This window comes from Canis lupus, chromosome 8, assembly GCF_011100685.1.
Source record: "Canis lupus familiaris isolate Mischka breed German Shepherd chromosome 8, alternate assembly UU_Cfam_GSD_1.0, whole genome shotgun sequence".
Lineage (NCBI taxonomy): Eukaryota > Metazoa > Chordata > Mammalia > Carnivora > Canidae > Canis > Canis lupus.
The window spans coordinates 46,839,005-46,853,744 of NC_049229.1; the positions used below are offsets into that span (position 1 = coordinate 46,839,005).

Consider the following 14,740-nt stretch of genomic DNA (forward strand, 5'->3'; position numbering starts at 1 on the left):
ATAACATATGTCCAGCTATAAAATTTATTGTGCATATTTATTTTTCTGATTTCAGATATTTTTAAACTAGGGTTTCTTTTTTTTTTTTTTTAAGGTTTGATTTATTTATTCATGAGAGACAGAGAGAGAGGCAGAGACATAGACAAAGGGAGAAGTAGGTTCCATGCAGGGAACCCGATGTGGAAATAGATCCAGGCATTCCCGGATCACATCCTGAGCTGAAGGCAGATGCTCCACTGCTGACCCACCCAGACATCCCTAGAGTTCCTTTTCATTGTGGCATTTTCAATGGTATATAGCCTTTTTTTAGTTTTTGTACTTATTTTTACAGCTATGACCTATGATACTGGTTTCCCATTTATATGAAAGACACTGAGTTTTCTGTTAAAGTAAGCTCAACTTGAGGGAAAAAGTGAATTAATTTAAAGAAAACTGTTAAATAACAGCACAGTTTGATATAAGATATGGTAAAAAATCATGAAGGTAGGATATGAATAATTTGAAGGAACCATTAAACAACATTTTGATGAAAATTACTGTACACAAATATTTTTAGATTTCTGTTTAATTTTTTTCAGGGAGGTGTTTAAAACCTACAATGTTGCCATGGACTACATTACTGTTGCGCTCCTGATCTGGAATTTTGGTGTGGTGGGAATGATTGCAATTCACTGGAAAGGGCCGCTGCGACTCCAGCAGGCATATCTCATTATGATCAGTGCCCTCATGGCCCTGGTATTTATCAAGTACCTTCCAGAATGGACAGCGTGGCTCATCTTGGCTGTGATTTCAGTATATGGTAAAACTCAAGACTGACATTTTGTTCATCACAGAAGTACCTCACTGGTGTGTTTCCCTTCCTTTTCCAGTTATCTTGACTTAGGAAAGTGATAACAGTTACATCCCATAGCTCTTCAGTAAATAATTAATTAGCTATAGTGTCTTTTTCATATAAAGATTTCCATTTTTTTGAGGTTAAATTCTTTAAAGATCTTTTCTTACTGCCTCCCAATTTAAGCCAGTGATGAATTAGTGGAAGGATCCATGGACTTCTGGTCAGAAAACTTAGATTTAAATCCTGCGTCCACCACGCCATCTTTGTGATGCTAAGAAAATGTCTCAGAGTCTTTGAGCTTTGGTTTCCTCTTTGAAAACAGACACAGTGCTTCCAGAGCTGGAATAGTTCAGAACCTATGTTGAAAAGCACTAGCAGAGTGCTTCTCCACACACATAAAATGCTCATTAGTTTTTTTTTTTGTTATATATTTATTTATTTATTTATTCATTCATTCATTCATTCATTCATTCAGGAGAGACACGGAGAGAGAGAGAGAGAGACAGGGAGGCAGAAACACAGGCGGAGGGAGGAGTAGGCTCCACGCAGGAAGCCCAACCTGGGACTCGATCCCGGGTCTCCAGGATCACACCCTGGGCTGAAGGCAGCGCTAAACTGCTGAGCCACCCGGGCTGCCTGCTCATTAGTTTTTAAAATAAAAATCAGGTTACCTACTTTTTATAAGGCAACTTGGGTAGATTTATTCTTTTAAAAAGAAAACTTTTTTTGGGTAGTGTGAAATTCAAATTCATTAACAACTTGTGTCACATGGGTTCTGAACACAGTGTACCCTTGTCTTGAATGAGAAAAGCAGCTGTATAGATGTGTACTCTGTGGCTATCACCCTGTATGAAAGCCAGAAAGAGATCCAATTTTAGAGGTCAGTATGTAGCCTCTATATTATAATTTTATCCCTATTCAAATGCTTATTGAAATGTCAGGTGACCTGTAGTAAGAATCCTCATCATTGCCATTTGACTGATGAAGAAAAAGTCCGTGGAAATAATAGAATTAAATTAGTTCTATTCTCATATTTGAGCAATCAGTCCTAGAACTATAGAGGTCAAGTACTCTCTGCGCTTTTCGTAAAGATCTTAGGTTATGTAGTACTTGATGGTTTGCAGAATACTCATCTATTACTACATAGCTTTAATCTGGCTAGTTCTGACCTCCATCCAATCAGTAGCTGGTAAATACTCTGCAGTCAGACATTTTACTAATATGTTCTATTCAGTGCCTTTTTCAGCAGCTACAGTTTGCCCTCACCATCAGAGGGACACACTATATCTTTACATGGCTACTCATGGAATTCTTATGCAGCTCTACCATTATGTACAATTTTTGTTGGCTAGATCTTAACCACATCCAACTTTCTCCAGGGGCATAAGTATAACATCACATTGATGATATTATCCTCTGAAAAGATTAATTTGACATATTCATTGAAGACATAAAAATATTCACACAGGAGCCCCCCAAAAAAAGAGGGTGGGCATTTGCCTGTACATAGTACAAGGCTTTGCCACTCCACTTGAATTCCTGAAAATTGGTCTTCTGTATCTCTGACACTGACAAGAAATAGCAATAACAATGGAATCTCCCTACAACCACAATGTTAAAACAACCCCAGTATCTTTTAGGCCTTTTTGGGATCTGGAGGCAACATTTCCTCATTTACAATTTTATGTAAGCCTATTTATACTGTTAAACATTCACCAATCTTGAATTGGGGCCCTGTGTAATAAAAGGATCTAGAATCTGTCCAAATTGTGATAGAAGTCATTTCCTTTAATGTCCCCTCTCCCTGCCTCCAGAGAATCATTCACTGTAGAAGCTATAGCAACTTCCTCTCACACCTGAAATCCCTGGACCACCCATGATGATCAGAAGTTGCTCATGGATTCTGGTATGAGAAACTGCCCTCCTCAGTCCCATGCTGTACACTGCTAGAGAGGCAGTTGAAGAGTGCATATATAGCTCTCCAGGAATCAGGTTCTCACAGGCCCTGAGCCTGTGAAGCTCCACATCCTTTTGTGGGTATAGAGGCAGGATTCTACAAATTCAGGACAGTTACCGGGACCTCCCTGCTAAGACAGAAATGCTGTCCCTGCTACAGGACAGAGCTAAGTCGGGGCCTTCTAGAGAGGTGGCCTCTTCTGTCCTCACTCTCTTGCTAGTTGACAACGTACTAGAGGAGCTCACCCCTCTCTCAGACCTGGGGCTACCTGGGGAGCCCTTTGGGATCAAATGAATGAACAGCAGTGGGAGTTAGTACACTGTGTGGACAGCATCAGAATTATGTATGATGAAGCTTACTGAAGAGCTCCATCTTTTCATGCCTTAATCCAGACATCCTTTTTTTTTTTTTTTTAAGATTTTATTTATTCATGAGAATACACAGAGAGGAGAGAGATAGGCAGAGATACAGGCAGAGGGAGAAGCAGGCTTCATGCAGGGAGCCTGACGTAGGACTCAATCCAGGGTCTCCAGGATCACACCCTGGGCTGCTGGAGGCGCTAAACTGCTGAGCCACCAGGGCTGCCCTAATCCAGACATCCTTGATCAGAGTGGGATCGAGGAGTCAGCAAAATTAGATAAACTTTAGCCAGTCATCTTATTCTAGCCAACAGTTGGCTCCCTGTGCATTTTTACAGACTATTGGGACATCACCATGGTGTAGTCATCTGGTTTCACCAATGATAGCAACAGCAATTACTTATCCAAGATTTTTCCTCCTTGAGGAAAATAACACAGTCTCCGGCCTCACGGATACTCAAAAAGTGTATGTCAAGGTTACACATGTCTCACATACTGAAGCCACAGTACAGGCCTCATTTTGTCCATCATGGACTTCCAGACATTGTTAATAGTGACCATCTCACCTGTAAAAGTATATGATGCCAGGCTCTTGAACAAGAGTTTCAATGGGACTTTCACCATCCCTACCAGCCTCAGGCTACAGACCTCACAGAGCACCATTGTGACGTACTCAAGTTAAAATTTAATTAAATGGAACGTGGCGTATTTCTATCATCGAACATTAGGGGTGAATTACAATAAAGAGTCTGGTTCTTTTTTTTTTTTTTTCCAAAAACAAAAGCAGAGTGCCAGTTCTGGAGGCAGCCTTTGGTTCAAAGCCAGGCTCCTCTCCTATAATTGGCTGTGTGACTCTAGACACAATGTTCATCCCTTAAGTCTTAGTTATTGTGAAGATAAATGAAAAAATGCGTATAATTCATTTAGGACAGTATAAATGTTAACCGTTATTTTTAAAAATATATAATCCTGTAATCAAGGCAGTAATTCCTGTTTTACTGCTAATAAACCTGAAGTTTAGAGAGGTAAAGTATTTTCCTAAGCTTACACTGTTTGATTAGAATCTGAATCCCAAGTCCAGTATTCTTTCTACTTCAGTATTTCTTCCATCAACACTCTTGCTTCCATACATGGTACAAATGATTATTTCTACAGACCTTTGAGTTCCTTTAAAGGAAGAGACTTTTCGTTTTTGTTTTTTAAAGATTTTATTTATTTATTCATGAGAGACAGAGAAGCAGAGACACAGACAGAGAGGCAGAGGGAGAAGTAGGCTCCCTGCAGAGAGCCTGATGCAGGACTCGATCCCAGGACCCTGGGATCACAACCTGAGCCAAAGGCAGGCACTCAACCACTGAGCCCCAGGTGTCCCAAAGAGACTTTTATATCCACCATTTAGAGTAGTAATTCTCAACTCCATTTTTACAAGGTCTGAAGATTTTTTTAATATGTCACACAGGTTCTGAAATTTTTTAAACAAAACAATTCACTTTAGTTGCTCTAAAAATGAAGGAATTTATCACTTAGCAATTCTATAATGGGCAGCATGGCGTTAAACCAAAAGAGTTCTGGGACGTGCAGCTTCAAACAGGTTGAAAATCTTATTTCAGAGCACAGCAAATCTCCCTTTTCTCATCCAAAACAAATCAAAGTGGAAGCAGTGAGAGCAGAGAATTCTTTGTGTGTTTTATTATATTAGTAGTAGTAGTTGTAGTATTCAAGGAGACATGACCACTTGCAAGTGTGAGGTTTTTTGGTTTTTTTTTTTGTTTTTATGTTTTTACTTAAATGCGTCTGAATGATGTCAATACAAGTTGTGAAATCTTCACAAACTTAGCTACACCTGTTTCAATATTTTTAAATGTTTGAAATTTTCTGTATTCTGAATTTTTATGGCACAGAAAATGTGAGAAAGATTACAGTTGATGGAAAGAGATGGTGGTAAAATCAAGAATAATTTTAGGCAAATTGTTTCTGCTCTGAGTTGCTGTTTCTGTAAAATAAGCCACTTTTCACCACATGTATTCTAAGACCTGGTTATGTGAAGTGCATTTGACAGGAGAACCAAAGAAATATTAAATTTTTTCATCCAAAAAAGATTTATTATTTTGTTTTAAATTTACTGTCCTTTAACTCAAGTATCCCTAAGTACTACATACAGTTTTTAAAAAGGAGAGGGAATCCGTCTCTGTTACTCTGCTGTTCATATTTTGAAAAATTCAGTAATCCCCTGTATTAAATTCCTCTCATTCTAAGCTTCCATCTGTGGCTCATAGAATGATTTGTTCAGAAATGACTTGTCTTTGTTTCTGCCTGTTGGAAATTGACAACTGCTCCTGTCATTATCTCTGCCTCTTTTCTTCAAACTGGGAAGACATTACTGGAACTTCATCATGATCCATTGTAAACATAAAGTAGGCAAAACCCAAATGAAATTCACATGGATCTTCTGTGTGGTTTTGTTTATTTTGTTTAGGTTGTTTTTCCCCCCACCAGTTTACCTGCTGTTTATTTCATATTCATTCAACATCTTGCTATTGTAAACAAGACATTATTAACCCTTTTTCCCTTGGTTAATTCTTCCCTAACACACTCATTTGTAAGTTTAGCCAATATACTTTTCCAGATATTTTTTTTCTCTTTCTAGATTTAGTGGCTGTTTTGTGTCCAAAAGGCCCACTTCGTATGCTGGTTGAAACAGCACAGGAGAGGAATGAAACTCTTTTTCCAGCTCTCATTTACTCCTGTAAGTATTTTGGAATGATGTTAAATTAGTACCCACTTAGAACTTATAGAAACTCAAACACATGTAATTATGATCATTATCGTGATTCTTTTTCTCATCTTAAATGCATAGTACTAAGAGAACTTCTCCACATCCCTGTTTGCTTACAAACTGTTGTCTTCCAACTGATGCTAGTTCAAGAGAGTTTTCAGTAGATGTAGAAATAGAAGAAATATTTAGAGAGTGAAGAGCCATTACTCCTATTTAAAATCTTAGTAGTCAAAAAAAAAAAAAATCTTAGTAGTCAAAGAGTTATTGAGCACTTACCACAGAGGAATCTTGCTCTAACTCACTGAAAGAATTGTACTATTCCTTTACAGTGCGTTTGCCGCTTTTTTTGTTGTTATTTTGGGGTCCTTCTCGATCATTCAGTACAGATGCATTTGGGCATTGACCTAATCTGCCACAGAGCACTAAGGGGACATAAAGATGTGTAAGATACTTTGCCTTCCTCAGAGCTCCTTTCCTTATAGTTTAGAGGTGAGATAAGACAAATGTATAAATAAGCCACATCCAAGGCATTCTTGTTACCAGATTCAGAGGAGGCACAATCAAAGTGTAAGGAGAGTTAAGAAGAAGGAAAACCTGGCTGGGGAATCAGGGAACAGCTTTGTGGATGAGATAGCATTTGGATTGAACCTTTTAAGGATGGTGGTATTTCAGCAAACACAGATGGGAGAGTTGATTCTGTAAGTGGGCTTGTCACAAAGAATGGCTTTGAGACATAAGTATGGGGGGGGGCATCTTTATCAAACTTTAGGCATTTAGATTGACTAGGACATGGAGTAAAAATGGGGGAGAGTATTAGGAGGATGAGTTTAGAAAGGCAGACTAGGGCAAGGATAGCTTTGAGTGGCTGGTTTAGATATCTGTATGCTGGGATCCCTGGGTGGCTCAGCAGTTGCGCATCTGCCTCTGGCTCAGGGTGTGATCTCGGGATGCTGGATTAAGTCCCACATCGAACTCCCTGCATGGGACCTGCTTCTCCCTCTGCCTATGTCTCTGCCTCTGTGTGTGTGTCTCTCTCATGAATAAAGAAATAAAATCTTAAAAAAAAATAAAAGGTATATGTATGCTATTCAGTGATCACTGGGGAATCACAAAAGTTCTTGAGCATAAAAATAATGTGATCAGAGCTGTGGCTCCGTAGGCTTGCAGCATTGTGCAAGATGAATTTGGGTGATGAGAACTGAGGTAGTGGAAAGCATAACTAAGCAGATACTGCTGTGATCTTGCTGGGAAATAATGAGGGTCTGAATTGTGGTATTGTTGATAACAGATCAGGAAAGAGAACTGAATGACAAGAGGCTTTGGAGGTAGAATCAGAGTTTTTAGCAACTGATGAGAGAAGTTTTAAGCCTGAAGGAAAGGTGAATGAAGGAGATGTTTTTCTTATTTGAAGAACATTTAGTTTTGTCTGTGGCCCATGTGTTATTTATAGTTGGTGGGACCTGTGAAACAGGTAGAAATTCCCAGCATAAGTTTCAAAGTAAAGTACTACTGCTTGGGGGAAAGGTTGATCAGAAGTGCAAGATTGAAAGCGTAGCAGTGGTAGTTGAAACTTTGGAAATGAATGAATGGTTCAAACAAGAGTGAATGAGAAGATGTTGAGAGAACTTTGTCAACTCCTGTGTTTAGAGAGTGAGAAAATGAAGAGACATCAGTAAAGGGAAGAGAAGAAAATGGGGATAGCCAGGATTTTTCACTTAACAGTATCAAGACATGTTTTCCATGTCAGTTTGGGAAGTGGCTGTACAGTATTCTCTGTATGGATACTCAGAAAAGGGTGTCCTTTAGACTATTTCCATTTCTGTCACAAACATTGCTTACAGAGATCATCTTTGTGAATATTTTTGTAAGATATATTCTTAAAAATGGAATTGCTAAGTCAAAGCATGTATGCCTTTAAATTTTGGTGGCTGGCTCCAAATTCCCCCATAAAAAGGCTATACCAATTTATATTTCCTTTAGTAGTGTGAAGGTATCCGTTTCCTTACACCTTCATTATTATGTGTGTATGAAACTAATAGGCAAAAAATAACCTCTTGTATTTATTTATTCATGAGAGACACAGAGAGAAGGAGAGGCAGAGACACAAGCAGAGGGAGAAGCAGGCTCCTCGCAGGGAGCCTGACATGGGACTCGATCCTGAATCTACAGGGTCACACCCTGGGCTGAAGGCGGCGCTGAGCTGCTGAGCCACCTGGGCTGCCCTCTTGTTTTATTTTGATCTTGGTTTATTAACTAATAGCTATTAGTGATTATTTGGACTTTTCTTGTGTTTTTCTTAGTTATATATATATTTTTTTAAGATTTTATTTATTCATGAGAGAGACACACAGAGAGAGAGAGAGAGAGAGGCAGAGACACAGGCAGAGGGAGAAGCAGGCACCAGGCAGGGAGCCCGATGGGGGACTTGATCCCGGGACTCCAGGATCATGCCCTGGGCCGAAGGCAGGTGCTAAACTGCTGAGCCACCAGGGATCCCCAGCTATATACTTTAATTTCTTGTTTTGTGACTGGGTATGATATTCATTTCCATATTAAAAATTTTTTAATTGTACAAGTAATACATTAATGTATTATGCTGGAGAAACTTAAATATTGTAGATAAAGCTAAATTTCACTATAACTGTCATCTCCAATCTTAATACCTTACCAAGCAGTTAGCCCTCTTATCAGTTTGATATATCTTTGTAGACGTTGGGGGGGTGTTTTTTTTTTTTTTTTTTCTGTTGGGTTACTAGAAAAGCAGAGTTTCAAGAAGGAGAAAACCAAATGCTCTAAAAGCCAAAGATAAGGACTAATGATGCCTTGGACATCTTCAGTGACATTTAAGAGAGCAGCTTCAGTAGAATGGTAGGGCCAGAAGCAGTGCTCCAAAGGGAGAAAAGTGTGTCTGTGTTTTGCTTTTGCTGGCAGTGGAAGTTACAGTGTGGCCAGGAGAAGAAGGTGAAGGAGGAGAGATACGGTAAAAATATCACCTACTACTGCAGAGACTCCTCTGTCTCACAGGCAGAGCAGCAGTGACCTAAGAGGAGAGTGGGCCTGAGGAAAGTTGTTTCCAGGAGATAGAAGATGTAATTGTGTTTCTAAGGTTGAGGGGAAGGAGCCAGTGTAGAAGGCCTTTGAAGAGACCATCAAGAAGGAATAATTAATGGAGCAAGGTTATCAACAAAGCAGGTGGAAGTTGCTCTAAGAGTTGAGGAAGAATTTGATGAGAACTTGGAAGATTTGGGAGGAAGGAAAAAGACAGAAAAGCAGAAGGTAATGAGACATAGTGAAAGAGAGAGGAAAAGTTGGGAGCATGTGTTAGTTGCCCTTAATCTTGTAAACCCAGTCATTTAGGGGAAGTGGAGAGGTAAAGACTGCTTGTACCCGGAGAAATCTGGTCAAGTGTTAGAAAACCCTTTGTCTGGAATGCAGTGATCTTTTTTTACTCTTTTTATTCCAGTACAAATTTATTATCATGTGCTTCCTGTGTTTTTTGGCAGAAAAAAGCAGGTGAAGTTTTGAACATCAGTGTTTTCCTCTTAACATTTGGGTGTGAGCTTCTTATGTTTTATTCCTGGAAATTAAAATCAACTATGTATTTTATATTTGTGCATATAGAATGTTCTGCCAAATGTTTATAGTGAATGCTGGTTGGAAGTAACTTAAGTGTCCATCAAAGAGAACACTTTCAAATACTTATGGTACATTCATAAAATAGATAATTGTACAACCTTTAGAAAGACTGAAATAGACTGAGGTATACAGACTGACATCTGTATATGTCCAAGTGTTTTTTTAATGTTAGAAGTTATATACTAAATACAGAAAGCAAGACTTATGGGTTCTTGGGTGGCTCAGTCAGTTAAGCATCTGCCTTTGGCTCAGGTCATAATCTCAGGGTCCTGGGATCAAGTTCAACGTTGGGCTCTCCTCAACAGGGAGTCTGCCCCTCCTCCTCTGCACCCTCCCCACTTGTGTGCTCTATGTCTCTCAAATAAATAAATAAAATCTTTAAAAAAATAAGAAAGCAAGATTTAAAGCCATAATGCAGTATCCTTTGGGAGGAAGGGAGCTATGTATGGTTGTCTATGTATATACAATCCTGATATATTTAAAAGACTGAAAAAAGGCTAATAGTGTTTACCCTCAGGAAATGGGATTTAGAGATTAAAGTAACTTTTATATTTTTCTTTTTACTTTTCTTCACTTGTAGAGTTTTAATAGTACTTTATGGGGTTTTTTAATTTTTAATTTTATTTTTTAAAGATTTTATTTATTCATGAGAGACAGGGAGAGAGAGAGGCAGAGACACAGGCAGAGGGAGAAGCAGGCTTCATGCAGGGAGCCTGACGTGGGACTCGATCCTGGGTCTCCAGGATCAGGCACTGGGCTGAAGGTGGTGCTAAACCACTGAGCCACCCGGGCTGCCCAATTTTTAAGTTTTTAAAAGATTTTTTATCTTATGTATTTGAGAGAGAGAGTGCACAAGTGGGCGGCAGAGGGAAAGGAAGAAGTATACTCCATGCTGTTTTAAATTATTCTTTGTGTTTTCATAATTTTATATTGTTTTACTGTTATGTCTACTGTTAGCTGTTGTTACAGTAATGTAGTATAACATACTACCTTAAAACTCAGTGCCTTGGGGATCCCTGGGTGGCTTAGAGGTTTAGTGCCTACCTTTGGCCTGGGGCGTGATCCTGGAGTCCCGGGATCAAGTCCCGCATTGGGTTCCCTGCATAGAGCCCGCTTCTCCCTCTGCCTGTGTCTCTGCCTCTTCTCTCAGTCTGTCTCTCTCATGAATAAATAAATAAAGTCTTAAAAAAAAAAAACAAAAAAACTTTGCCTTAAAAATAATAATCATTTATCATTCTCCCTCCCGCCCCCCCATGTCTGCAGGTCATTTGACTTAGCTGCTCTGACTTGGCTGTGGTAGCTCTGTTGCATGTATGCCATTCTTCCACTAGTGGGCTAGCTGAAAACATGTTTTTATTGGGTAGAGGAGCAAGACAGTGGCAGCATGACCTTTTAAGGCCTAGGCCTGATATTAGCATGCTGTCACCTCTGCCACTTGCCATTGGTTGAAGCAAACCACATAGCTGAGGCCCTCCCCCCCCCCCCCCCCCCAAGAGAAGGAAGACTGCATTCCATTCACAGTGACACCATGGCAGGCATGTGGGTACAGGAGGGCTGAAAAATTAGGAATAGTTTTTCCGTCTGCCACATTAAACATGTATATTGATTTTATATGATAAATAAGCATTTACTCTGTTGTTTAAAAATATTCATATATATATTTTAAAACTCAAGTCTGCATAATATTTGATATTCTGAGGTATTTTAGCAATAATTCAACATTTATGGGAAAATATAAGCATAAACCTTTACGTCTTGTGTAGATAAGACAAGTTCCAAAAAGTATCTGTTCTCATGAAATACTGAATCTGTAGTGAGGATTTCATAAATCACTGAGTTTGAGAGAGCCTTTTTTTTTTTTTAAGAATGTAAGAAAGGAGCAGTATTATTAATCAGTACTTTTTCCCTGATGCAGAAATAAACACAAATGTGGAAAGTTTTAAATATTGACTACTTGGTCTTTAAAAATGCAATCCTTTTTTGCATTTGTATGCTCTTCCCCAGTTAAGGATATTTGGTTTGCAAAAGGGTCATACTTTTCCTCAGGAAATGTATGCATTTTTGTTTGTTTTCTATTTCCATCGTTCTACAGAGAAAATGTACACCTAGATTTTGAATTCAAATCATTCTCCCCTGATAGTCACTAATAGAGGTGGTCTACCAAAAATTCAGGTGGCTTATCAAAAATTGAGGCTAACAATTCCTTGAGGTAGTCTATTTTCTATAAAGTTTATATATATATAGAGAGAGAGAGAAAGAGAGAGAGAGAGAAAGAATATATATATAGTACATAATATAGTATATATATGCATACACACGCACTTTATATATGTATACTTTACATATATATATTCTTTTTATTATTTTTTATTTTTATTTTTTTTAAGATTTTATTTTTTTATTCATAGACACAGAGAGAGAGGGGCAGAGACACAGACAGAGGGAGAAGCAGGCTCCACGCAGGGAGCCTGATGTGGGACTCGATCCCGGGTCTCCAGGATCACACCCCAGGCTGCAGGCAGCGCCAAACTGCTGTGCCACCGGGGCTGCCCTACATATATATATTCTTTTTAAAGGGAGTTCATGCACGGGGTGGGGGTGGAGGGCCGGGGGAAAGGGCAGAGGGAGAATCTTAAGCAGGCTCCACACCCAGCTCAGAGTCTGATGTAGAGTTTGAGGTCATGACCCAGAGATCAGAACCTGAGCTGAAATCAAGAGTCGGACATTCAACTGACTGAGCCACTCAGGTGCCCCTATAGCTTTTCTTTGATTTAATAACAGTTTGGGGAGTTTAGATTATGTTAATTTTTTAAATTGCATATTTTTCTATTGATCTAAGATGTTTGGTGTTGACTTAAAAGATTGAGAAGTGGGCTTTTAGGTACTATTTTAGTAATATCCAACAGGTCTATATGCCATTACTGGTAGTTTATGTGAGTGGTTAGCAAATTACTGCCTGTAGCCAAATCTGGCCTACAGCCTGTTAGCCAAGAGTGGTTTTTACCATTTTAGCACAAAGAAGAGTATGTGACAGGCCAGATGTGACCCACAGTCCCAAAACGTCTATTATTTACCTCTTTACAGAAAAAGTTTGCTGAAACCTAATTTCCATGCTAGTATTAAGTATTGAAACAAAAGAATTTGTAGCTCTCTTTTTCCATACTTGCATAAAGGAAATCAAAGAAGTACTTGCTACCTTCATTGCTCATTGCTATCAAATCTATAGAAATCTATAAGCCTTTCACATGGTAGTTGCCCTTGTTTTTCTTCTTCAGGTTTGAATTTTAACAGTGTATCACTTGCCTGGATTATGTTGACTTTGATCAGTTAGTTGGGTTATCCTATAGTGAAACTTGTTTAACCTCAAAATTATGAAGCCATGGTGATTGAGTAAATGTGGCTGTTGTAGAATTTTCAGTCTTTTCAGTTGCATGTTTCTTTTATAAGTTACTCAAGAAGTCTGAGTATTCAGAAACATGGGTATAATTATAAAATCAGTGAAAACAAGCCAAAAATACATAGATGCCAAGTATCTTGTTTAAAATTGTTTATTGTGACCATAGATTAGACTCAGGTTTTTGCTAGCACTTGGTTCCTGCTGAAACCCTAGATGCACATGTTTGTATGTATTTTTATATTATTGATGGTGTAATTTTGGAATAATTTCCCAAAAAATGGTATTCTTGAGTCAAAGGGTTAATGCATAGGTTTTTTTTTTTTTAATTGAAGTTTAGTTCACATACAGTCTTACAGTATTTTCAGACGTACAACATAGTGATTTGACGTTTAAATACATTGTGAAATGTGCACCATAGTAAGCATAGTTACCACCTGTCACCTTCTGAAGTTATTATAATATTATTGACTATATTCCCTATGTTGTACTTTACACTCATGGTGACTTATTTTGTAACTGGAAGTTTGTAGCTCTTAATCCCCTCCATCTATTTTGCCCACCATCTCCCCTCCCCTCTGGCAACTACCCATTCTCTTTATGAATTTGCTTCTCTTCGTTTGTTTTGTTTATTCATTTGTTTTAGCATAATAACATAAACATCTAGGTCCATCCTTGTTGCAAATGGCAAGATTTCAGTCTTTTTTTTTTTTTTTAAGATTTTACTTACTTTAGAGATAGAATGAGCTAGCTGTGGGGAGAGTGGGGGAGACGGCAAGTAGACAACACACTGAGTACAGAGCCCAATGTGTGGTTTGATCCCATGACCCTGAGATCATGACCTGAGCTGAAATCAAGAGTCAGATGCCCAACCAACTGAGCTACCCAGGAGCCCTGATTTCATTCTTTTTTTATGGCTGAGGAATGACACATGTAGTTTTGTTAGATGTTACTAAATTCCCCTTCAATAGGGGCTATTCCATTTTTCATTCCACCTATTATATATGAGAAGCACCATTTTAATATATTCATGTTATCCTTTAACTAAAATGCGAGAGTTGCATGTGTTATATACTTACATCTATAGAGATATATTTGTACTTAATGTGGAAGGGACATAGAATAGGCTAATTGACTATCCCTTTTATGTTTATTGCTTTTAAGCTTTTTTTTATTCCCTGTATATCGCATAGTTTAGCATTACTGAAAATCCCAGAGGTCAAGCATCCTTAGAATCATAATGATCAGGACACCTGGGTGGCTCAGTAGTTTAGTGCCTGCCTTCGGCTCAGTGCCTTCGGCTCAGTGTGATCCTGGACTCTCAAGATAGAGTCCCACATCAGGCTTCCTTCGTGGAGCCTGCTTCTCCCTCTGACTATGTCTCTGGCTCTCTCTCTCTCTCTCTCATGAATAAATAAATAATATCTTTTAAAAAAGAAAAAAAAAAAAGAATCATAATGATCATGTGATGCTTTTGTGAGTCCTGGTTTGTTCTCTTAGTCAATAAGTAATTTCCATCAATGATTTCACATTATTTTAGAATATCATTCAAGTAGTCCAGCTGTTTTTTCAGTAGGGTCTTGTTGGCCTGAACAGTTTTCCCTCTGGTTACTTTTCAGGGACTGGAAATGATGAAATTCATATAATTTTACAGCAGCAGCTGCAGTTTGACAGCTAGAGTAAATACTCGGTTTCAGAATTTTTACTTTAATCTGCCAAAATCAAAGGAAACCTTTTGTAATATTTTTTTTTCTTCCTTCTTTTTTTTTTTTTTTTTTTTTTT

At 38.4% G+C, this 14,740-nt stretch overlaps 1 protein-coding gene across 2 annotated transcripts in view; it reads left to right on the forward strand.

The window, feature by feature from the left end:
- PSEN1 (presenilin 1) overlaps window positions 1-14,740 on the forward strand; it is a 65,604-nt gene that overhangs the window by 33,211 nt on the left and 17,653 nt on the right. For both annotated transcript variants that reach the window (NM_001002943.2, NM_001293284.1), the window contains exons 5-6: window positions 579-799; window positions 5,799-5,897. In NM_001002943.2, the coding sequence (NP_001002943.2) occupies window positions 579-799; window positions 5,799-5,897 (320 nt within the window). The remainder of the gene's footprint in view (window positions 1-578; window positions 800-5,798; window positions 5,898-14,740) is intronic.